A 26,947-nucleotide genomic window follows, 5' to 3' on the forward strand; every position below is an offset into this window, starting at 1 on the left:
GTCTTAACTTTAGTTTTCTCTTCCTTCAAATTTGCCAGCTTCAAACGTGTTTTCTTCCTTAGAGATTCTACACACAGTGACAGAGTTGACAGAGAGCTCAATATATGAAACTGAACACTGCGACTGCCAAATCCATTCACCCACCAAGGCTCAGTGATGCCTTGAGCCGAACGAGTGTCGTGTACGGTGTTTGTCAAATGTAGTGAGCGATCTGGGTCGGATAAGGGTGTGTGAGAGCGGCCACATGGTATGCGGAGTATTTTTGGCTCATATTCCCGACATCATGTCAATAAGGTCAGTCTGGAGGTCAGCGGTCAAAAGTTTTGACCTGCTGAGTTGAGATGAAACAGGAATAGTCTCATGTTCGGCCACACACACACACACACACACTTTCTCTCCATATGCTTGTTTATGTGTTATTCAGTGTACTCTATAATTTACACACTTACATGCCTTCACAAACAAGCACACCCATAGTTTAATGTTCTTTATATTCGCAACATTGCTTAACCAGAGGATGCCGAAGTCTCTTTGGATTCCATGCTTGACTTTCCCATGACAAATCCTTTTAGGACTCCGCCCCCTTTCTCCAGACTTCTCTTTCTTGCTCTCACAAATAGATCTGTGATCCTTAATATTGTGTACTCTGTTTGGAAACTTTATTGTTTGAGTGGGTGTTGTGTGTGTGTGTGTGTGTGTGTGTGTATATTGTTGTGTGTATGGTGCTCTGACTGATCAGTGTTTGTTTGATGCTCAGATTGAAGTCCAGCTATGTCCATCACATAGGCTGAAGGTCTCACTTTGCTCCGTGCCAGTGTGCCCGCTGTTGCGTGCGCACTGATGAAAAGCAAATAACGTGTTTCATTAATTCCTATGGAAGGTAGGCTTCACGCTCATGAATGCGGGGGACCCGCGTCAAAAACGGAATGTGTGACCCGGTTGCACGACGCATCAATGTTTTTTGTCACCATGCGCTTAGTTAATCTACAGATAACGCAGCCTCGTGTGAGGTCTGACACAATTTAACTCAGAACATCAAAAAGTGCAGTGTCATTAGACATTGCAGAGATGTAGAGAGATATAGACGATTTCACCAGTAACAACATAAACAAGTGGCTTTCGTGGAAAACACGTTACCTTTCGCTAAACTCTGCTAAGAATAAATAACAACAAAGTCCTTTAAACGTAGTTCATTTATATAACAAGCAAAATAAACAACACATAGCTTACCTAGGAAACCAAAACATTTCTTATTTTCAACGAGGTATTTGTTCAAGAGTTCAGTTTAGCAACTAGTCAGACCATTAAACAAACAGAAACCGGAAGTAAAGTTCGGACCAGATGCGTAATCGCGTCCCTGCACGTGCGTCAGATGAAACCGTCAATAAAGGATTTACGTATGCCACTCATATCCTTACAATATGCTGACTGGGTAATACTGGATATAATTTATTGTATAGACGGTTTCATCAGACGCACGTGCGGTGATGCGATACACGTCTGAATCTGAACTTTACTTCCAGTTTGTTTTTTTTAATGGTCTGACTAGTTGCTAAACTGATCTCTTAAACAAATGCCTCGTTGAAAATAACAAATGTTTTGGTTTCCTAGATAATCTATGTGTTGTTTTTTTTTGCCTGTAATATAAATAAACTACGTTTAAAGAACTTTGTTGTTAATAATTCTTTGCGGAGTTTACCGGAAGTTACGTGCGGACCACGACAGCCGCTTGTTTATGTTGTTACTGCTGAAACCGTCTATATAAATAGTTAATAAAATAATGTGTTACCAGCAGCAAATCAATTTCAACCTAACTATAGTCAGGGGTTATATTGGGATTTATCTACTCCTATTTATTTACTCAAGTATTCTGACTAAAGTAGTTATATTATTGTATTTATATTATTATATATATTATTATAGTAATTGCATAGACTATTTGCTGACTTATCAGCATAGGGAATTTCTATGATTTATCTTATTCCTTTTTTTAAGTTTGATCCATTGTGCATAATGACATGTGCAACAAATGCAATAAGGGGGTCAGACTCATAGATTTGCATCATGTAAAGTTCAGATGCTCTTTTAAAAATATTTTTGGTTCAACCTCTGGCACAGCTTAAAGGCTGAAACTAATCAAATCCTATCAGAGGTCCATCATGTCACTGAAACACACCAGTGGCTTTGCTGTCATCAGTATTAAACATGTTACCCCTCGGATCCACTCAGTTTTTGATTCTGGCCTTGATGTCATTGGACGTTGTTTGAAAAAGTTGAAAAGAAATTAACCAAAGAGTTGGATTTACTTGTCAGTCATGTTGTGTCTACATAAATTATTTGTTTTTTTATGTTAAGTTCACTTGTTTAGTCATATTTTGGCCTCACCATGCAATTAACATATAATTCACGCACACATAAAAACAACAGTACATAAAATACAGTATTGAATTTACAAATAATAAGATAAAGTCAAATTTTATACCCTTCATTCAGAAAACCTTGCAGTTGGTACAAAGGTTGGTTTGTATATTGAAATAATCTTGTTATTGGATTGGTTAGTTCATTTACACAGGTCTTTAATACACAGGACTCGTACCAATCGTATCGTATTCTTCAACTTTGTTCCTATTTTCTGCTACATCATATCTACCATAAAACAAATTTAAATCATTGACCCATTTTAAAATATCTGTATCATTGATATCGTCATTTACATTATTAATTCACGCCCCATCATCTTATTCAAACCTCGCCATAAGATGATGGGGCGTATTTACCGCTAATTTAAGTATCACATGATACTTGTCACATGTATGGCACTGGCAACACACATTATTAAAAAAATGAGGGCACACGCTGTACTTTTTGCAAGCGGGTTTATGTGTAATGTGTCAACACATACATAAAGCAATAACATAGTGTTGTGTCATTCAAAAGTTGTTTCCTTTGCTCATATCTTACGAACAACTTTCTTCAACCAAACTTTGACTTTCAACATTCATTCAGAGATTAAGCTGGACTTGACAATAGACACTGTGTGCAGCGTTGCCAAATCCACAGCCTTTCGGGAGCTAATTGGGATAGTGTTTCTGTGAGTAGCCCAATTACTTACTTTTTCTTTTTTCTGTGGGTTAAAGATGAAAGGATTTTGTTCATTATTTGATGGTTTCGGCATGGATGCTTTTTGGATTGTTTTAAATAGTCATTGGGCTGGTTTTGTTACGAGGATCTGGCAACCTTTGCGGTGCACTTGTGCAGAAGTTTGGTTTGGGTTGGTACATCTAAACAAACATTTGCAATTTGATTGAATTAAGTCGCATTGACAAAAATGTGTGCACGTAAACATAGCCATTGTTTTCACAGTGCTTTCTTTGGTAAACTATTATTTAGTGTACTCATAATACATTACCATTTATAGAAATGTTGTATTTTATAATATCAATATTAGTACCTAAATATTATTATTCAGCACAACCATTCAAATTGCTAGTATGATGTTGCATAATTATATGTGGATAAGTATACCAACAAGAGTGTTGGCCAGTGTGTTACAATGCATTTGCAACATGTGATTGGGGAGTAGAGAGAAGGGTGGAGATGTGGTGCGAATTTTTAACCTTGTGAAGCAAACTGCACGTTTTTGTCTATGTGACTAAAAGAGCAGAACAGGATAACAGCCACAGAGAGAGAGAGTGAGAACAAAGGCACATGTGACTGGTTTGCCCCCTCACACTCGCCCACTGAGTATCAGTATGTGTTTGTTCATCAGACTCTGAGCTCCAGTGAGAGGTTAGACTCAGACAGTTTACTCTGACCCTGTAGTATAAATGCTTATGCTGCACATATTCATCTATATACATATTTTTATACTAATGTTTAAAAGCAATTAGTACTCCCTTTCATTTAAACTATTATAATTGGAATATGTTTCTATCATTGCAAAAAGGACAAATGTCTATTATAGAAATAATGCAAAGGAATCCAGTGGGTTAATATGTGACCCTGGACCAAAAATGTAGATTAAAACATCACCTTTCCATTGATGTATATGTTGAGATTTAGTCTAGATACAAGCATTTGAAAATCTTGAGGGTGCATCAAAATATTATTGAGAAAATCACTTTATCAAAATAAAGTTGTCCTAATGAACACATATTATTACTGATAAATTCATTTTTATATATTTATGATAGGAATGTACAAAATTTCTTTACTTAATATCCTTATATTTTAGCATTAAAAAGAAATTGGCTATTGCTATTAATATGCAAACTTAAGACTGGTTTTGTGTTCTAGGATCACTAAAGAAAAACGATATGTTTGTGAAAAAAACAATATTGTGAGCGTATTTAGTGTAATTGAAACCAAAACAAACGCAAATTAACATTAAATACCAATATGGTTGCACATGGTTAACTTTAAATCTCAGTGGCTCTTGCATGTCTGGTTGTCATGTGAAATTTTGTCATGAACCAATTATTAATGTCATCTGTTTTTAGTTTTATTTTATTTGTTTATTTTTTGTTCTTCAATTTTTGGAGTTTCTGTCTTTAATGGCTGTTTTTCAGTAATGATGTTCTGTGTATGTTCTCTAATAAAGTTTTGGAAAAAATAAGAGAGAAAAAAAGACAAATAAAAAAACAATTACAAGTGAGTAAATCAGATTTTCATATAAACACGGCCCACGGAACAAAAGTCTGTGTATGTTGTGAGAAATCGGGTCACATTTTTGACATTATTGATATTTTAAATTGTAATGCAACGTGACATTAATTAAGCCTTTTTGGTAAAAAGCCTACAAAAAAGAACCTGCACACAGTGACAAGAAATATAAATGAATATTAAAGTGTTTAAATAAATACGGCTACTAAATGCTTAAAATGAAGCTTCTAACATCATATTCTCTTCATGCAAATCACTAAAAATATATTTTCGTTCTTACATATTTAAGTTAACTTACTAAATAAAGAAAGAAAAAGGAATTGCTAGAATAATGTTTGACTCTGAGGTTAAACGAAATGACAAATAAATAAACATTTAATATACTTTTTGATGAGCACAAGAGCAAGCCTACTCGTGAAGAGCGGAGTCGAGGAGCGCGCATATCAGACGTGAACAAAAGGAATAATGGGTTTAATTATGCTTTCACTTCATTTCCTGACAGTTTCACTTGTTAATGAGGATATTAATGATGCCGAATTACATACAATATAATTACCTAACTAAATCTTGAGAGAATGCAAACACATTACAATATTTTTTTCCTCCGCCCGACGGGCAGGGCGCATAATTTTTTTTTTAGCCCGACAGGAATTCGCCATAGCCCCGGGACTTCGGGGTAGTAATTTTGCGAGTCCTGCATAGGTTTGTTTTGTTGAAAGACTTTCTTTAAAGTGAATTTTGTTTTGTATAAATTGTATTTTAATATTAATCAATGTTTAATCAAACAATTGTCTCGATTTAATAAATAAGAAGCAAACCAAGAACGTCTGTGGTGTGGATTGAAGTGAACCCACTATATTTCCGCAGCCTACACGTCTTTCTGCTTTTAATGCATTTCTTAAATGAATGTCTCAATTACACAGTAGGCTTATAGGTTGTTATGATATGCTATTTGTTGCTTAAAAGCAATAGGCTATATTGTATAAAGTGTAGCAAAAAACGTGGCGTGACTTATAGTGCTGAGTTAGAGAGCTGGTATGGCTCTCGGTATAGGCTATCAAACAACATCACTGTGATCAGATGTTTTCTTTCTATTTTTTACCCCGCTGTCATATTTGTTGTGTGTTTATGTTATTGAGAGGAAAGCGCGGAGTACATATTTATAACGTGTTGTTATTCAAAATACGTTTTCCACTTTTTAAAAAAAAGTTCTCAAAGTGATCATGGCTGAAAGCTGCTCGGGATTATTTTTCTCATTAACCATAATGTAACGCAACATTCAACTGCTTTATAATAGTTTTTAGTTATCAGGCTTACTTATAATTTTACTGTTTTTAACATAACATGCAATAGATAAAATACACCACATAAAGTAGTATACATGTCTAACTATACAGAGTAGTATTTTTTACATTTCTGATTGGGCGGGCCAGCTGTGCCTGAGTCTACCCGCATTCACAAACATACAAAAAGTGCTAAACATGCCAAACATCTCAGTCTCATAGTAATTCCTCTTTTAGAAATGTCAGCCAGAAAACGGCCCAATCTGAAAAACTGATGCTTATGACATCACAGGCATCTAACTGCCCCTCCACTTTAAAATAATTGGCTAAATTTTTTGAGTGGCAGCAAGTCAGCCAATCAGTAATGAGATTGCAAGTTAAGCCAGTAGGGGGAGCCAAATAGGTGCAAAACCACTTGTTTAAAATCCCCCACCCTAATAGAGCTATCTGAGAGAGGTTTTTAGGAAGCTTCTAAGGCATTACAGACCCAAACAAAACATTTTTTGTCTACATATCACATCACAGAACAAGGATAAATACCCCGTTCAATCATTCTATGTCACCTTTAAGTAAACATGTATCAGTACAACTAGATTTTCCTAAATGAGAACATTTTTAGATTTAAAGTCAGTCAGTGAAGCACTGTCATCACAAAAAAAAATAATAATAATAATGCGGTAATACTAACCATTGGACATTTTAATCGCGGTTAACAATTAAACCGGTATTTGTTACATCTCTAGTGCCGCCATATTTTAATTCAACACTAACTGCATTTGAATTTAATATAAAATTGGTTGTGTTCAACTTAAAGTTATATACATCTGGGATGACATGAGGGTGAGAAACTGTAAAAAAATATAATTTTTGGGTAAATTATTCCTGTAATGAAAGTGCAAGTTCTTGGATGACTCAGCTTTTGAGCTCCCTACATTATAGTTGGACTTTGACAGCTGATTGGTCATTGAAAAAGTAAACGCCTAAAATTAAAGATCAAATTATTATTTGCCCCCTTTTTGAGCAGGTTCATGGGTTTAATATCTCAAATACATTGCAACAGTGGTATTTGCTATTAAAAAGGGTTGAGGTTTGGCTGGTTAGCCCATGCGGTTTGATACTGCAACTTTAACATTCCTTGTGATAGGAAGCATATTTTTCCAACTTTCTCCAATTGAATGCTTAGCATCTGCTGCAAACTATTTTATTTTAAAATGATCAGTCACGTGACATTTATAATTTAGGTGATTGGCTCACAATGAAGTCATAATTCTGACGTTGCATGCGCTACCCTAGTGACTGCCATTGAGATAAATGGGAATGCTAACAGACAGCTTTATTCCGGTACCTCCTTGCTATTAGAGAAATATATTTGTGTTTTATTGCGGTTTGGATGCAGGTGTACTATATGTGTGTTTTAGACCGCTACACTACAACTTAACTCCGGACATACGCTGCTCTCTCAGCTTAGCTCAGCTCATGGTGAACGCTGCGCTGGTATTTCCTGTTTACGCTGTGACAGAAACGCCCTTTGAACTTTTTTAACACGCACTCCCTCAGGACACCCCCAATCTGCACCTCGGCCCCCCGTCTAACTCTCTCAGCATCCTTTTGTGTCCGGACAGAGCAAATAATACAATCAGCTCGGTCTAATCTAACTGAGACGAGACTCTTTTGTGCTTGTGTGAGAAACTAAACACCTGGGCAAGACTTCCAGCCCTATGATGATAAATGAGCTGGTGTCAGTAGCAAGTCACAACTGTGTGCTGAAATCAACAGACGTCTCTTTCAGTTTAGTTAAATAAGGAAAAACAGAGTAATGACCCTGATGTATTCACAGGAAAGCTCTTCTGCGTTCTTTCATCAGGGAAGAAAGACATTTAAAATGTTGTTATAGACCAATGGTAGTAAGATGGTATTTAAAGCTCACATAACACACGCTGTTTCCGCTTATCTCATGTGATCTTGAGAACCTATAGAGTGGTATTTAATCATTCATATTTTCAAAGTTTAGTTTAGTTTTATTAGATTTATAAAAGACAGATCACCTATACCGATTCTTTCAGAATAAACCTAGCTACTGGAGGCGTACTACGAGTCACAAACAAGAAACACACAAAAAACATTACCCCACTGGACAACTTATGTTTCACTACATGCTCGTCCTACATTATAAGCACTTAACGTGTCGATTGCCAACAAATGACAGACATATGAAGCAGTTTTACAGGTACTTACCGCCTCCGACTCCATTTAAACAAAATCACGCTTTGAACAAACACACACACACAAATCCATTGCTACCCCAGATAAACAAACTATATCCATTGTTTCTATTATTCTGGGTTCTTTGGAAAGCTGAACAAGCTTAAATTTTCCTCACAAACAACATCACACTTCTTTTGTGAGGTTGATTTCATATCAGCTCTTGGTTGGTGTGTGCATATAAGTGCCCATATAAGGACTTCCACTGTACTTCCTGCACTGAAATTGCCCATAAAAGAAATAAAGCAAGATCGTTAAGTAAGAATCTTTCTTGTTTGAAAAAACTTGGTAAAACTTGTACAAACCCTGGCGCAGTGCATTCGACACATAAAATACATTATACACCCAACGGCTTTTTTGACACTTTGCCAAAGTTTAGCGTGAGGAATCTAACTCTTTAACCGTGTTAATAAGTCAAAATGCATGAAATAGCTAATAGCTTCATTTTATATATTGTATGTTTATATATATATAAAAAAAATAAATTCTGGAAGGCATTAAACTTTTGTGAAAATCATGAAAAATGCTCGCACTGGCTGGCAACTTTAAAAAAGAAATGCTGGCAGGGAAAGAGTTAAAGTGACACTCCACTTTTTTGGAAATATGCTCATTTTACAGCTCCCCTAGAGTTAAACATTTGATTTTTACAGTTTTGGAATCCATTCAGCTGATCTCCGCGTCTGGCGGTACCACTTTTAGCATAGCTTAGCATAATTCATTGAATGTGATTAGACTATTAGCATCACGCTTAAAAATAACCAAAGAGTTTCAATATTTTTCCTATTTAATACTTGATTCTTCTGTATTTACATCGTGTACTAAGACCGACAGAAAATTAAAAGTTGCGATTTTTTTTTAGGCAGATATGGCTAGGATTCGGGCACTGCGTGATATCGTTGCGCCTCCTGCAGCCATGTTACGGCAGTAAAGTCTTTGATTGTTACAAACTAAAGAAGAATCAAGTTTTAAATAGGAAAAATATTGGAACTTTGGTTATTTTTAATAATAAACATTTGCTAATGGTCTAATCAGATTCAATGGATTATGCTAAGCTATGCTAAAAGTGGTCCCGCCAGACCCGGAGACTCCAAAACGGTAAAAATCAAATGGGGAGCTGGAAAATGAGCATATTTTCAAAAAAAGTGGAGTGTCCCTTTAAAGGTCGAACTGTTACAAACTCAAACACACCTTTTTTGTGGCAGTATTTAGTTTGACACCTGTTGTTTTGGTTTTGGGGTGGAATATTTTTGGATTTTTACATAAATGTTTTGGATGACGACGTACCAAAATTGTATGCACTAAGATTAACTTCAAATATACTGTGTTTGTGCTGTAGTAATAAGTATTTTGGCAAAGCATACATGCACACTGTAACAGACGTTGACTGCATTAGTATGTTTGAATCGGTGAAGTTGCAAACTTGTCAAACTTTATCAATTGAGAGAAAACAGGATGAGTTTTGAGAAGATACAGGCCTGAAATGATGTATTTACTCAATAGTTAGTTAACATTTAGCCGTGAGGCAGTTAGACACAATGGATGAGAAAGACCACAGCGGGGAGAGGGTGAAGAGAGAGAGAGAGAGAAGATCTGGCTGTGAAGAATGTAAAAAGCTTTTGATTGAGAGGAGCCGGACAGCCACTTATGGAGAACAAAGGGTTTGAGTAGAAGACCTTGAGGAATAAGGTGTTGTCAAGTGTTGAAAAACATAAAGTGCATGAGAGACGATAGGTTGTATTTTGTTAAAGCACTTTTAGTACTTTTTTAAGTTTATTTTTTGCTACATCTACATACAGTGTAAAATGTAATACACTTACATTTTTAAGATTAATCAATTTGAATTTACAATTAATCTTAACTTTCATGACTAATGAGGTGTTGCTATGAATTATAAAAATAAAGCTGAAATAGCTTGGAAAATATGCTAATTTTCCAGCTCCTCTAGAGTTAAACATTTGATTTTTACCATTTTGGAATCCATTCAGCTGATCTACGGGTCTGGCGCTAGCACTTTTAGCATAGCTTAGCATAATCCATTGAATCTGATTAGACCATTAGCATTGCGCTCAAAAATAACCAACTTAAGCTAATTTAACTCTATTTATATATTTTATAGCAAGCAACTGCAACTCCTCACTAGTCAAGAAAGTAAAAAGAAAGATTGTAAATTCAAGTTGATTAAACTTACACAAGAATTCACAGTGGAGTTGTTTATGCATAAACTTGTTTTAATAAATGTGTCAAGCAAAACAAACAACATTTTGTAATTCATCATCTTAATCAACACCCTTAAATAATTATATTGTGCATCTTAATCAAATGTGTGTTGTTTCAAAAATATTTTTACTAGAACACAACTCTTAATTCCTCTCTTAGTTTGGGGAACACACTGAGAGTCTATCTGATTCGAGTCTACTGGATTGAGAATGGTCCAGGGGAGTGGCGTTCCAAGTTGTTTTGTGTGTGTGTGTGTGCGTTGTGTGTTACGATCTCAAGACTCACATTCTTGCTACTGTAACCCCCCCTTCTCCCGTCTTTCTCACCCTCCCTTTCCTCCTTCGCTCTCTGTCTCTCTCCGTACCACTCCATAATTTAAAGATCGCGTGGTGGCGGTGAGATTTTGACAACCTGAAGAATTACAAAGAGACATCGGTTGGAGTCAGAATTTGGGGCATTGCCTTTTCCTCGATTTGGATCTTTTTGGCGATTTCATTTCCTCTGGGTTTTTAGTTTAGAGAGGTGCTGTCTAGGACCCCAAGTACCCTTACAGATCGACGAGTGTGCCAACTCTGGGTATGCCAGGAGTAAGTATGATTGCTGAATACATGATTTCTCACATGCACTGTGTCAGGTGCATGTGAGTCGAGATGGTCACGTGCAACAGGTGTATCTTCAATAGAAGGTGCAGTGTCTTACTGAAAAGTCATTTTTATATAACTAAAATAAATATATTATTATGTCACTTGTTAGATAATGTTGATGAAAACCTGGATCGCTTTGGTTTGAATCAAGGTCGCATGTTATGTTGCTTGTTCATCTGAAGTGGTTTTGCTGGTTCTTAAGTAATTTAATTGCTTGTTGATCCAGTAGCTGTGTGTGTGGGATAGGTCACTGACAAGGTCTAAGTGCAGTGTACACACTTTCAGAAAAAAATTGTCAAAATGGTGTACCACATATGTACCATGTAGGTACAGATACTGTATGTATACATTTGGTACCAATATGTACAAATATGACCTATTTAGGTGCAAATGTGTACTTTTTGAAAGGGTACCGCCCCAGTGACAGCTTTTTGACCATTTTTTAATGACGGTTTTGTGAGCTGGCAGGTTGAAGGAAACCACTTTCCTTGCAGACTCGAGATTATCATGCATACGCAGTTTAACACTACAATCTAGATGAGTTGGTTTATATCATTAATATCCCAAACACATCAACCCTTAATACGGATTTAACATTCTTGTGTTTGTTTGTGTACAGTTTATTCATGATTTTGTGTTATGTATTGAATCATGTGGTGCGTTTATTAAGCTCTACAGGTTTTGCGGTATTTGCAGCAACACAACACGTGGTTGACATTAGTGTATGCATGCATGAAATAACACATGCATGTTCTTATATATACTGTACAGGCATTACACACGTGTGTGCTAATCGATTATGGGCAAAATCATAATTGTGATTATTTAAAACGATTACTATAAAAAACATGCATTTATTTAACCTTTTTTATTAAGTAAGCAGTGGTGCCTTACAAACACGTCAGTCCAGCAGCACGCAACTCATATTTTAATCGCACAATAATTGTTTTAGCTCGATTATCTTGTTTTTGTTGTTGTTAAAACATACGATTAATTGCACAGCCCTATACACAAGTGTTTGCTACATTTAAGTAAACAGCAATGTTTGCATATTTTTATTTAAACTAATTATATCACTACTTAATGTAAATATAATAGTGTTTGTATGTCTCATGCATGCATGCGATTGCTGCTTCTTTACTTTTTTGGTGTGTGTGTGTGGGCGATAGATAAGTGAATGCAATTGTGCTGGTATTGTTAAAATGCTCTGTTAATATTGCTGCGACTTTCTGATAACGTTGCTACAGCAGATCGTAGTGCATTCCTGTTTTTCCGCTCTTGCTGGAACACACTGTCTGTACAACCTTTCCTGTTTCTCCTAGACACTACACCACAACGGCCTGGATACTGTGTCTGTGTGTGTGTGCACATTGTTGTTCGTAATCAAAACAGTCATAAGCAGCTCTCTGGTACTTAAACAATTCACTTAGAGCAATAATAATTATTGAATGTGTTACTGCTTTAACATTTCTTGGCAGATTTCTTCTTATTTGTATGTATGACCTAATTTTTCAAGAAAATGAGGAAAATACTTTGTCAGGCTTGGCACGGCAGCCATGCATTCCACTGTATTAGATATGGGCATACTGTACTTGAAGAGGATCTCGTGTTTAACTTTCTACAATGCAGGAATACATGGAAAGCAGCATGATGGATGTTTTTGACTTCAGTGTATGCAAATGTATTTCATTTAACAATTAGCTTGATTTGGTTACATGCATATATTTATGTGTGTTTGCATACATTTGATTACAAAACCTTGTAAACTGCCTACCTAGATAGCATTTTAAGACAATTTAGCCACACACTTGCAGAAAAAATTGTCAAAAATGGTCCCTAGCTGTAACTGGGGTGGTACCCTTTCAAAAAATACAGTTTTACACTTAAATAGTTCGTATTAGTACCTTAAAGGTACATTGGCACAAAATGTATGCATATCTGTACCTAAATATTACATATTAGGAGCTCTTTCAAGGTCACTGCCCCAGTCACAGATTGGGACTATTTTTTGACAACGTAGTCCTTCTTTAAACGGATAGTTCGGCCAAAAATGATATTAAACCCATGATTTACTCACCCCCAAGCTGTCCGAGTTGCATATGTCCTTCGTTTTTCAGACAAACACATTTTCAGTTATTTTAGAAAATGTTTTAGATCTTTCAGTTGATTAAATGTAATGTTACGGGGTCCACGTCCTTCAAGTTCAAAAAAAGTGCTTCCATACTTCACAAAATAAATCCAAACGGCTCCAGGATGATAAACAAAGGTCTTCTGAGGGTAATCCGCACGGTGTTGTTGTAGAAATATCCATATTTAAAACTTTATTAATGAAAATAACTAGCTTCCGGTAACGCCGCCATATTAGTCGAGTCCGCATTCAAGATCAGAGCTTTACGCAGCTTACGGAGGCTACTCTGCTGCTGCTCTGTGCCCCCGCCCTCCTAATTTGTCATACGTCACTAAGAAAAGTGCGTACACTACGCTAATACTCTCTCCTGAATACAGAGGAGTCTAAGATGGCGGCGCTACCAGAAGGTACTTATTTTCGTTAATAAAGTTTTAAATATGGTTATTTCTACAACAACACTGCACGGATTACCCTCAGAACCTTTGTTTATCATCCTGGAGCCGTTTGGATTTATTTTGTGAAGGATGGACGCACTTTTTTTGGACTTGAAGGACGTGGACCCGTAACTTCACATTTAATGAACTGAAAGATCTAAAACATTTTCTAAAATATCTGAAAATGTGTTTGTCTGAAAAACGATGGACATATTTATCTCGTACTCTTTGGGGGTGAGTAAATCATGACTTTAATATCATTTTTGGCCGAACTTTCCTTTTAATATCTTATTTTGGACCATATTCTAAGGCAACATTGCAAGTATTTTTGTATAAAAAGCAATCCTAGTATTTTAAATACAGACTTCAGGCTAAATTTTAAACAACATTTGTGTTAACAGCATTTATTTGTATATTTCAGAGACCCTACTCAAAGATGGCAGCCTGCTCCTGGATCCAAGGCGGCCATGTTGGTAAAAGTTAACAGCATTGGTAGAAACCAGTCACTGGGTCCTGCAACTGCCCAACACCTTCTTCGCTTCAGCCCTACACAGTTCACTACACCTAAGCAAGGTTACACAACGCAATCCGACAGAAGCAGTCTGCTCAACAAAATGGCGGTCCCTGGAGACTCCAAGCAGGGTTATCACATAAAAAAGGCAGATAATCCCAACTTCTGTCTGGTTCTGCCCACTTCCGGCTCTTCCTCGTACCCTGGCCACCAACGATCTTCTGCGGGTACACCTCGCCCCTCCTCCCCTCAGTATGGAGCCACACCCACAACACCCATCTACGATGAACCCCCACTCTTGGACCCACCCATTTATGATGAACCCCCAGTGGAGATGGAAGTAGAGGGGGCGCATCACTTAAACCGAGGTCCCAATCACAATCATTCACGAGTTGGCCAGCCTCCCAAACTTCTTCAGTTCCCCCAGTCCAAACACACATCCAGCTCTTCAGCTAGTGAGTATAGTCCGGCTGGCCGAGAGTGCATCAAACACATGGTGAACGTAGATGTGTCAACGTCTACCTCCAAGCACCAGCACCAAACCTCAAATTCCAGTGAGATTCCTCTAAACCCATCCAATCCTCAGATCCGGCCCCAGTCTCCCATCACTCCCCAAATTAAGAAGGAAGCCTCTCTGGAAAAGAAGCAATCATGGAGGCTTTTAGAGCCTCGCCATAGTCGTCAAAGCAGCTTGGCCTCTCAGGAATACCCAGGCCCGGCTGCTGTCACGTATCAGGACTCCGGATACTCTACCGGGCCGTCCCCGAGCCTACGGAGGAAGAACCGACGCCGTGCAGCTATGGGTGCTGGGTCAGGAAGGCCCGGGTCCGTGGGCAGCAGCGGAGAGTTGAGCGCACTGAATGAGAAGTTGATGGCAGAAATGAGGGCGGTGGTTAACCGTTCCAACACGATTCATGGAAGCAAAGCCAGTCTGGACACTGAGGTGGGATCGGAGGCTTCTGGGAGTACCACACGCTCCCCTCTGAGTTCATTAAAGAAGGGTGCAAGAGGAGGTGGAGTGTTGGGGTCCAGAGAGGATGTGGCAGCACTGTTTAGGGGTGGTGTTATTAATCATGGTGATGTACTGGTTACGGATTTACTTGCGGGCCGGCAGAAAAGGACGTATGAGAAAGTGGATTCGCTGGAGAAGAGTGGGACATCGCAAACCAGCCTGTCCTCTCCAGAACTACCCAGGTCGCCCTCACAGGTACGAAAACAGATCTCCAAATTTTTCTTTTTTTTTCCATAATATCATACGCCTTCTCCTTTTCATATGAGTCCTTACATTTGAGGCACCCGCTGTGTTTTATAGTCTCTCAGAGTGGAAAAGCAAAACACTCTTCCCATCCGGTCCCATCCGGTCGTTGTAGAATCTGTTCAGGAGATGGCGAGGCTTAGGGTTTCCTGAGATGGAGAGGGTGTGAATGTTTTATTCTAGGAAGAGTGAGTGTGTGTGTATTCATGTGGAATTACATGGATTAGGGGGATTGTACAATGTTTGGCTGTTGTTTTGCTCATGAAAGAGCATGTGAGAAAAATGGAGTTGCTAGTAGGTCAGTGTTCAGCTTGAGAACCAAATTACTGTATTTGAATGAATGTGAGTACGTGATTGAGACCATGTACTTTGATCCTGACGAAGTTAGGTGACCAACAAAGGTTTAATATTTCTAACCACATTCCATAGGAAACAAAGGTGGAAGGTGACTCGATTATGAGTTTACATCTTTTTTTTAAAAGGTACCCCGGTTATAAACACAAGTATGGTTTAAAAGATAAACACGGTGATTGTCAATATGAATGTAAAAATAAAAAACAGTAAAAAATTCATAGTTTTAAAGGAACACGCCCATATTTTGGGAATTTAGCTTATTCACAGTATCCCCCAGAATTAGATAAGTCCATACATACCTTTCTCATCTCCGTGCGTGCTGTAACTCTGTCTGACGCAGCCCCCGCTAGCTTAGCTTAGCACAAAGACTGGAAGTGAATGGCTCCAGCTAGCATACTGCTCCCAATAAGTGACAAAATAACTCAAACATTTTCCTGTTTATGTGAAGCACTATTATCGATTCATGAGGGTCCAAACAATCCCCCCCCCAATCACTATACATGATGTCAAATGGTTGCAATAGAACACGTTCTATTAACGCTACAGCAAGGTAAACGTTACAAAGAAGTCTTCAATCAGTTGTTAAAAAATGATGTTAACAGAAGATGAGAATTATAAACGCAAAAATAAATGTATTTGGTCTGCATTTCATTAATAATACAACAGCATGTCTTCTGTTCAGCCCTTTTACAGAGAGTAACATAAATGAAGAATAATACAGAAAACATACTAATTAAAGAAGATCAAAATAAATGCGATCTTAGAGGTAAGAATGTGTGTAATAAAAATAAAAAATTCTCACATGAAAAACTATAGAAGATACCATAGTATTTACTATAATAAACCGTAGTAATATTTCACAAAAACCATTACACTTCATTAATTTCAGAACGCAAAACATAATGACGGCCTCCATAGGTTCAAATGAGTATTACATGTTGGGTTTTTTTAAGTAATGAAAATATTAAATGTGTTTCTATCAATTAATTTTAGTAGTTGAAAGCATACAGGTCTTCATAGTCGGGTAGCATTGCTGTATAACACATACAGTATTATTTCTTTTGTTTATCTGAACCTTTGTTTTGCTAAACCAGAGAGCGGATTGAAACACACCCTTGATTTCAGTTTAACCCTTAGGTAGCATTGTGCTAGCTGATTTTGGAAAAACACTGGAAAAACTGGAACATGAATTAACCTTCAGTCTGGACCCCACCAGAAACAACTTCTGTTTTTAAAAACATAACAGAAATACAGGTCCTGGTCCTGTTCGCAGAATCATTATTGAGGATAGTGTCCCCTCATTTACAAAGCCAGATGCTTTTCTTGTGCAGACAGTCGGTCCTTACACCTCGCAGTGATTTGGCACATTTGGGTAATGTGTTTAAATGGGTGTGCTGACAGATCCATTTGTCTTTAGTGTAATTCTGCACATGCGGTTTGACTTGTGGGGAGCACAAGGGAGTCGGTGCAGTTCATATTATACATCTAAACATACTGAAAGAGGTTGTCATCAATCAAATGATCTTAAACGATTAAATCAATCTTACCCACAACTGCATCTAACCAAAATGACGGTATTGTAACATTACAGTACATTAAAGGGACACTCCACTTTTTTGAAAATCAGCTAATTTTCCAGCTCCCCTAGAGTTAAATATTAGATTTTTACTGTTTTGTAATCCATTCAGCTGATCTCCGGGTCTAGCGTTAGCACTTTTAGCATAGCTTAGCATAATCCATTGAATCTGATTAGACCATTAGCATCACGCTCAACAATAACCAAAGAATTTTTATATTTTTCCTATTTAAAACTTGACTCTTCTGTAATTACATTGTGTACGAAGACCAACAGAAAATTTAAAGTTGTGATTCTCTATGCAGTTATGGCTAAGAACTATACTCTCATTCTGGCGTAATAATCAAGGACTTTGCTGCCGTAACATGGCTGCAGGAGGTGTAGTGATATGACGCACTGCTTGAAAATAGTCCCCTGCCATTGAAAGTTACCAACATTGTGTAAACTGGTTACAAATCAAGGTCACTTAGATTCTGCCACTATGGTTTTTCTATTCATGTCTCTAAAAATAAATCTTGCATGCGACACAACCCGACACGTTAATTCTGCCATTATTATAGTCACATGAAGAGCCAATGAGGGATGACAGGTTGAGCATGATGTCATATGTACACATTTGGCCTGATACATTAGTGGTCTTTTAATGTATGGGTTACAGTACATGCCTTGGCAATCCCTGGCATTACGTCAATGTGACACCGTGCCCTTAACAATATGAATTTAACAATGTGGTCATATTTAATAATAAGAACAGAGATTTTCTCCACGAGTCTGGACATTAGACTGGGTTCTCTCTCCAACAGAATGTAAAAAGCTTTCTCTGAACCAAATCCTTGAGTCAATGTTTCCAACCTCACAAATCTACATTTACATTTATTGATGCATTTTAATCTGAGAAAGGGGGAAAGAGAGACACTGATGATGAAGTTAATGAGGCATGTGAGGAAACCCACTGCAAGCTGCTAAAGGAGGCTGAATAGATAAAATCTCTGTATAAATAGGCTGGTTTTAGGTTTACTTGACCCCAGTGAGATGTGTATCTTAAGAAACGTTTACATTAGATCCATTCTTGCATTCAAAACCACTGTGTAATGGGATGGAACCGTATTATAGAGGTCAATGAATGAAACAGTAAGGCAGAGGCCCCTGAGACGGCTTTTAAAAAGCTAGACTAAATGTTAACTTTACACATCATCCTAAGAATTCGTCATAGCAGAATGCACAAACAATTGTGGGACGCAACATAAGGGCCAAAAATGTCCATAAATGTCCTGATGGTGGTTCATAAAAGAAGAAAGATCTTCAAGAAGATTTTTTAAGATCCTGTTTACACCTGGTTTTAAAGAGCACCTATTTCATAGCTAAAACAATGTTATTTTGCGTAATTGGTATAATACAATGGGTTTGCATGTTTTTTTGTTAAAACACATCATTTTCCACGTACCTTTTTGTAGCTCCAGATTTCACTCTCTTCCTGAAACGCACGGATTTGAAAAGTGCTATGTCCCTGATTGGCCAGCTAATCTGTATGTTGTGATTGGTCTGAATGGCTCTGACATCAGCCGAAAATGTGACGCTCCTTACCATGTTTGACTTACAGGCTACATTATTATAAGAGAAATTATAATAATGTTGGTCTTGCCTACATCACCAATCCCAGGAATTAAACTGTTGCCTACAGTACAATCTATGTGTTTGTTGTAGTCCAAGAAAAGAGGTTAACAGAATGCAGCATAGACACTCACCTTTAGGTTTTTTTATAAATCCATTATCCTGCCCGATTAAAACATAAACATTGCACATGACACCAGAATTAACAATTAATTTATGTACACATATGATCCGAAAAATTAATCTTGTGTGACTGATAAGCTGTAAAGCGGGTGAATTTAGATCATGATTTTGAATAGAAGTCAATAACGGCCTCTGCCGGTTGGGTATACCAAGATGGCCGATCGAAATCTGCGCTGGCTTCACCAAACGCTGTAACGTTAAGCGTTCTATGAACAATCCAGTTATTAATATACATCAGTGACTAATACACACCTACACACCAAAGGAAATGTAAAAACGTGAATCAGACCATTGGTGCTCAGGGCTCTACACTAACTTTTTGCACTGGTTGCACTGGTGCCTTTTTCTTAGGTGCACCAGCACAAAAGTTAGGTGCACCCAAATTTTTGAACGCATTGCATTTAAAGTTCACCCAAAAATGAAAATTCTGTTGTAATTTACTCACTCTCATGTTGTTACAAACCTGTATAAATGTCTTTGTTCTGGTGAACATGACTGAATATTTCGGTCACACTTTCGAGCCCTGGTGCTCTTAAAGAAAAAAGTGCAAATCCTCTTTTGCCATAAAAATGACTGTCAAACGCTGAAGAGGTGTGGACAGTAACAGTTGTTTTTATGACTGACCTTACTGCATATGAATTTGTATGAGTTTTCCTTATGCAAAACTTATTTAAATTAATCACGCAATGCGATTGATTTACTAAAGTTTGCATTCACTATTTTACTGGTATTTGTGCCATTTTTTAATGCCTAAAAAGCATGCATTGTTAAACCATAATGACAAATGCTGCTCTTGGTAGATTGCGATGGTCATTATCGAAATGCTATTTTTGCGCCTGTGTTATTTAATATTGTCAGGAAGTCATCTACAGAAAATTCTTATCGGCACTTTGTGGAAAATGCGCTCAAATGCTAATTTGCTCTATTTAGTAAATCTGGCCCTTACTATCAATTTAAATGAGTTTTCTTTAGTGTGGGAGTGGAACAGAAGTTATAGAGGAATTAATGAGGAATATAGTAAGTAACTGAGTAGAGAGAGGGAAGCAGTAATGTTTGATCTTTGGATTTTATTTCCATATTGGGTCACCTATTTAGGGAGCAAGATTAATCCATGGTTTCTGCTGGGAGAGTGAGTCAGCCAATCAGCTGCTACCTACGCAACACATGCACTCACATTCAAGTGCATCATACAGCATTAAGGATGCAAATAAACGTTAGAAGAATTGAATCGCAAAATACTGACATCATGTTTTTCTTTCTCCAGCCAGCAACACTGGAATCCAAAACTCAGCAGAACGTCTCGTCCCAGGACTGCGAGCATGACAGAGCGGTTCGCGAAACCCCTCACATCAGCCGTAAAAACAACACCAACAGCCCCCCTCCTGGTTACCAATACCCATATACCACCCTATGCAAGCCTCCGCTAGACGCCAACATGGAGGACTGGGCGAGCAAGAACCTCAACCAGCACACGCAAGGTCTTTTCCGCCGACGGGTCTCCATCGCTAACATGCTATCCTGGAACCGTAGTTCTATTAAGAAACCCATGCTGATCACCAGCGATCGAGTCGTCAAGAAAGAAGCCTGCGAGTTGTTTAAGCTGGTCCAGGGCTACATGGGAGACCGCCCTGCCAGGTTGGACAAAAGACACGTGGCCCTTCAGGTGGTAACCAAGTGCTGGGGAATGCAGGGCCTGAGGGACGAACTGTACGTCCAACTGGTGCGACAGACCACCGATAACTCGGGTTTGAGAAGCCTGGAGGCCGGCTGGGAGCTAATGGCCATCAGCCTGGCGTTCTTCTCGCCCTCGCCTAAATTTAGACGATACCTGGAAGGCTACATCCAGAGACATCTTGAGCCCAGTAACGATAAGAAAAGTAAGCAAGCCTTTGAAGTGGACTAGGAAGTGTGTGTCTTTTCTTTTTGCGTGGCTCCGAAAAGTACTTAAGAGGTCGGATTAATACGTTCTGGGTTAGTTCAGGGTTTTGTATTTGTTTATAGCACAGAGAACGGATACACACAGGGAAGTGTTTATGTTTAAGCTGTCCCATACAAACCCTGGAACGCTCATATCAATATAAACCGTGCCAATATTGGTTACGTTGCTAAAATTACAATGGCACTGTGCCTAATCAAACAGGATGTAACGCTGAGGAAGAGAAAAATAAATGCAGGGGTCGCTGCAGGTCACAAAACAGCCATGTATTTTTCAAAAGGGCCATTGGAGTGATTGGTGTGTAATTGTTTTATTGTGTTTGACAGTCCTTCAACATATCATGGAACAGCAAGACATCAAAAACAAGAAGAATTCAAAGTCCAGGAAGAAGAGGAAACAAAACAATGAGGAAGAGGAAGAGAAGGGTGAGTTTTAATGTGAAATGACTCTTATCTTAAATACACACACAAAAAAGACAACGTTAGTGGTTTTTGTTGTATTGTGTTTGAATACCTATGCATTATAAAATCCGATCAACTGTTTAAATACAAAGCATCTTAAAGGGACAGTTAGTAAGTGTTTTATTAATCAAAATCAATGTCTTTATTCATAAATATGTCCTCGTTGGTGTCAAATGACCTCTGCCAATGATCTGACTTTTCTTTGTAAGCTTAAAATTTCTTGTCTTTACTTACATTGAACGGGTAAGTCCAAGGAGACTTCCATGTCATTCCGCCATATTGATAAACTATAATAGCAGATAGGGACAAAAAGCACTAGCCTACCAATGCGTTTCCACAACGCGTTTTCATTCAAAACACGTGAACCAGCTGAAACAGACAAGGAGATCAGTGAGTACATAACGGCTACTGTAGTTGCAACACGCATTTGGAAAAGCGAGGCGCTAGAGAGCACTGTTCGTTTGAATGCAAAATACAATTTCACCACTAGATGGGGGTAAATCCTACTTTTTGTCCCTATTTCATTATGTTTTTTCAGACGAACACAATCGCAGTTATATTAGAAAATGTCCTGAATGTTCCAAGCTTTATAATGGTAGTAAATGGTGCTTTTGATTTAAAGCCCAAAAAATCCATTCATCATTCACAGAAGTAATCCACATGGCTTCAGGGGGTTAATAACGGTCTTCAAAGGACAATCAATGTGATTTTGTAAGAAAAATATCAATGTTTTAAACTTTACAAACTAAAATAACTAGAAGCACCATTCAGAAGCACCATTAACTACCATTATCAAGCTTGGAATGCATCTCGGACCACCTCCAGAAGTGGTTTGAGCGATCGACTTTAAAGTGCACCCATTTAATTGCTAAAAACAAGGTTATTTTGTGTATTTGGTATAATACAATGTGTTTGCGTTTTCCACATACCATACATCTTTGTAGCTCCAGATTTCCCTCTCTTCCTGAAACACACTGATTTTGTACAAAACTCATTGATTTGAAAAGTGCTGTGTCCCTTATTGGCGAGCTAATCTGTACGTTGTGATTTGCCTGAATACCTCTGACGTCAGCTGGAAATGTGACGCTCCTTACCATGTTTGAAAGATTCAGTTTCTAACATTAGTTAACTTACAGGCTGTGAGTCAAAGTGGGAGGAATTATGATAATTTCGGTCTTGTCTACATCACCAATCCCAGGAAGTAAACTGTAGCCTACAATCCGTGTGTTTGTTGTAGTCCAAGAAAAGAGATTACATTGGAGACGATAACTCGCGTCATTGTTTACTTTGGGGTTTGTACCTTTTGCATATCGTTAACATGTACTAATACACACTTACATACCAAAGGAAAGGTAAAATCATGAATCGGACAATAGATGCCCTTTAAATCCGTCTTGAGAGTATTTTTGAGGGCATTTAAAAAAGATTATTTTTGATTGTGTAGTTTGTTTAGTGTGTTGTGATTCGACAGCAGCTTAGCTTGACGTTAGCTTAGCTGGCGACTGACGTATTCCTGTGGGCGGAGTTTAGTCAAAAAACTGTTTTAGTGACGTCATTAAAGCAGGAAGTAGAGGACTGTAGTCCAAAGCGGCCGTTCGCTGTCGGCTTTAAAAGGCAAATTCTCTTAAAGAAAATATTTCGCCTAACAATGAACTTTGAGCTTTATCATTTTACAGATATTATTTATGCTATCATTACAACATTACACACTAACTAGGGTTTAAAAAATGGGATCAGAAAGAACGTGACCTTTAAACTAAATGCATTACGAAGTATGTTACTTGCTGTATGCCTATGCATCTAATCTTCAATAACACACATATGATGTCATGGGTGTTTAGTGTGCAAAGATAATTGGGGAAGATTCCTGCAGTTTATATCAAGTTACTCCAAAGTATGTGGGTAGATGACTCTTAAAAATTCAGACATGCCCAATTGTACTGCAGAGCATAGAGTTTTAATGATGCCCATGGCCTGATAACAGAGAGAGAAGAAGATACAGGAAAGGAGAAACCAGCTGACCCAGTACAGAAAGACAGTACTCCCCTACACTTTATTTTCTCACTCGCTCGCTTTCTTTAAAGGGAAGATTAAAGCTTCGAACAACAAGACTTTCTGCAAATCCCACGCTTCTTTGGCCAACCGCCAGAGAGCGAAGGGGGCGGTTGGTTGGGATGAGAGGCAACAGAGATCCTGAGAACGCCTTTCAGTCTTTAACCGAGAGTGACTGGAGATGGAAAGACAAAAAGGAACGGAGATGGAGACGTAAAGAGCAGGACATTTTTATCAAGTTACACTCTCGATGGCTTCCATCCAACTTAACTTTCAGTTTACTCTTTTATCTCTCTCTCTCTCTCTCTCTTTCAAACACGCAGTGAGCTTTTCTCAAGAGCCCTGATCCAAAACAAAGCGTCTGAGGAGACGGCTCTGCGTGGGCTCTTAATAATGTCGCTTCAGCCTGGCCTCGGTTAATTACACTGTGAGCTGTCTTAACATGAGACGTGTGCTCCTTCGTCAGGACCAGAGCCGTGAAATAATGAACGCTATCTTTGTTTCAGTAAGGCATGTAAGGCATCGTGGGGTTAACACTGAAGGATAGTTTAGCAAAAAATATTATTTCTGTCTACATGTACTTACCTTTATGTCGTTCCAAACCCAACCCAATCTCAAGGCAAGTTGTGTTATAGTCATGAATATTTTATTAATTTATTTGTGTACACGATTTTCTGATTTTTTTCGTGCCATTAAGCGCACAAATGTCTTTTTCGTGTCAGTCAACACGAATTTCTATAAAAAAAATTCTATACAAGTTTTTCATGTTTGTGGCACAACTTTCTTTGTCGTGTCATTTTATGTATTGTTTTCTCATTGTTTTTTTCCAGTTTTCTTACCGCTTGGGGTTAGGGTTTGAATTATGGAGGACCACAAGCGTCATGCAAAATGTAATAAAGAACTTAAATTTTTAATAACTACCTGGACAATAAAAATAGCAATTAATAGATTTGTTTAAAAATTCATTAATTAATCTATAATAAATAGACAAAGTTACAAAAATAATCTTTATGTAATATTTTATTAGGCAATAAAAGGTGAGATTATAAAAATAAAAAGCTCTCTCTATATAGCTTTTCCGTGACTCTTTTGGTCCTCATCCGAGATCTATAAATCTGCGCATGACGTACAATCAGAGCCAATCAGCGAGCTTGTTACATCTACCAGGCCATAGCTAATTTGCATTTCTCATTTGACCATTTGCAAGGAAGAGTCAAAGAGTCACGGAAAAGCTAAATAGAGAGGCTAAAACAAAAAGCAAATCGAATAGCGAAAAGAATAAGGAGAACCATTGTGAAATGAAAACAGAAATGTTTAACGGAAATGCCCTTTTAAATGCCTAATTTAAACCTGTATTTGTAGTTCAATATATAAATCCAGTTATTTATTTCTCTTTTTAAATCGCTTTTTGAAATACATTTTGAAATTCCATTATTTAATTAAGAATTTATAAATGCAATTTAAAATGATGAACTTATTGAGTGTTTTATGCTGTTTTTGTAAATTGTTATATTACTTTGAACTATTTATAAATGGATTAATATTTCATTTCTACGTTATTTTTATAATCTCACCTTTTATTGCCTAATAAAATGTTATATAATTATTTTTTTGTAACTTTGTCTATTTATTTATAGATTAATTAATGAATTTTTTAACAAATCTATTAATTGCTATTTTTATTGTCCAGGTAGTTATTTAATTTTGAAGTTCTTTATTACATTTTGCATGACTCTTGTGGTCCTCCATATAGAATCACTTTTTATTACATTTAAGACATCCTAACCCAAACCCCAAATCTAAACCCAAGGGACAATGATTTAAAAATAGAAAAACACAATGAGAAAACAATACATAAAATTACACGAAAAAGAAAGTTGTGCAACGAACACGAAAAACTATTTATAGAAATTCGTGTTAATTGACACAAAAAAGACATTCGTGCTCAATGGCACAAAAAAGGTGGAAAATCCTGTCCATGCACATTAATAAATTAATCAAATAATTTGTGACTATAACATGACTTGCCATGAGATTGTGTTGTCCAAACCTGTATGATTTTCTTTCCTTTGTGGAACATAAAAGATGTTTGATTTTTATACGACTTTTTTCTCTGCCGTTAAAAAACTTAATGTTAAGCAGTGGTTTAAATGAATAATAAAATTCTCTAATGTAGTGACAACTTGCTGTTTAAAGCAGCTTATGTAAATAAATTTTTTTTACGTTATTCGTAGGAATGCATTAATGTATCACATATAATTGTTATCGCAGATTTTTCCTCTATAGAACATTGGCCGATTGTTTAAAAGCAGTCGATGATCAGGGCGGATTATATCCTGGGAATCAAAAGAGGCGGAAAACGTGTAAAAACAATACTCTCCTCCATTTTCTTTTATAATATAAGCCCTTCGCTGATTGGTTTGCGCGACAGCGAGTCATGCGAATTTCCCACTCGAGTTTTAACTACGTGAAAGTCGAAATGGAGGTGCGTATTGAGCATCCGCAGCAATAACTTCACCCAATTTACTTAATTAGCATTTTCTGGTGAGAATTCTCATCTATTTGTGTCTTTGCACTGACTATGTATTGGTGTGCGCATACCATAAAGGAGGTCACACACCGGGCGAGAAGCGTTGCTTTGCGTCGCTTGTCGGTCAGCTCGCAGGAATTGCACACTGGACGTGCACATTCAATAGCGCAAACTTAGTTCTTCCAGATGCAAAATATGCGTTCGCAACCTATGTTAACCATTAATGATTTGGGATCGTTATTTAATGTTAAACTATGTGAGTGCCGCTCTGTGGCGTGGCAGGGATTTGAGCAGTGTCCAGAGTTTAAAATACAAAACTCCCCAGGTGTGCGACCTCATTTTATTTCTGTTATGTGTGTTGCAGGTCATACGCAAAACTATTATAACGCAAACTATTATTAGTTCTTTGGAAGTCCGTGTTTAGACTGTGATGGTGTTTGTAACAGTAAAACACTGCTGTCTTGTATAATTCCAGGGTCCATGCGTGAAGCCGAACATTAGGGGCGTTGTTATGTTTCTGGTGGATGGAGAATACAAGCGACAGCTTCACATGGTCCCACAGTGCAGTCATAAAGTGCTGCTGTTTTTCTTAAGTCACACAAAAGATTGTTTTGGTTTAAGTTTAACTTTCCCTATGAGACCTCTGTGCCTTCTCTTACTCGCTCACGGTGTGTCTTAGTCAGGTGGACGCTGGGAATGCTTTAAAAGCACAGAGACAATGTGGCATTAGCGTTGCTGGGCCTCACCAGCTGTCCACCAACGCCTCGTGCCCCAGGAGATGGCATTGTGAGTAGGGCTGAAGTGCAGAGGCACTGGTATCCGGCCCTTTTGAAAGGAGACTTTTTTAT

At 37.7% G+C, this 26,947-nt stretch overlaps 1 protein-coding gene across 4 annotated transcripts in view; it reads left to right on the top strand.

Moving 5' to 3' along the window:
- arhgap46b (Rho GTPase activating protein 46b) overlaps positions 1-26,947 on the top strand; it is a 119,896-nt gene that overhangs the window by 76,829 nt on the left and 16,120 nt on the right. For 3 of the 4 annotated variants that reach the window (XM_065249876.2, XM_065249877.2, XM_065249878.2), the window contains 3 exons: positions 14,052-15,348; positions 20,385-20,997; positions 21,383-21,481. In XM_065249876.2, the coding sequence (XP_065105948.2) occupies positions 14,052-15,348; positions 20,385-20,997; positions 21,383-21,481 (2,009 nt within the window). Of the gene's footprint in view, positions 1-10,742; positions 11,012-14,051; positions 15,349-20,384; positions 20,998-21,382; positions 21,482-26,947 lie in introns of those variants that run through there. The other variant, XM_065249879.2, reaches the window with a different exon arrangement.

Source organism: Paramisgurnus dabryanus, chromosome 21 (assembly GCF_030506205.2).
Source record: "Paramisgurnus dabryanus chromosome 21, PD_genome_1.1, whole genome shotgun sequence".
Classification (NCBI taxonomy): Eukaryota; Metazoa; Chordata; class Actinopteri; order Cypriniformes; family Cobitidae; genus Paramisgurnus; species Paramisgurnus dabryanus.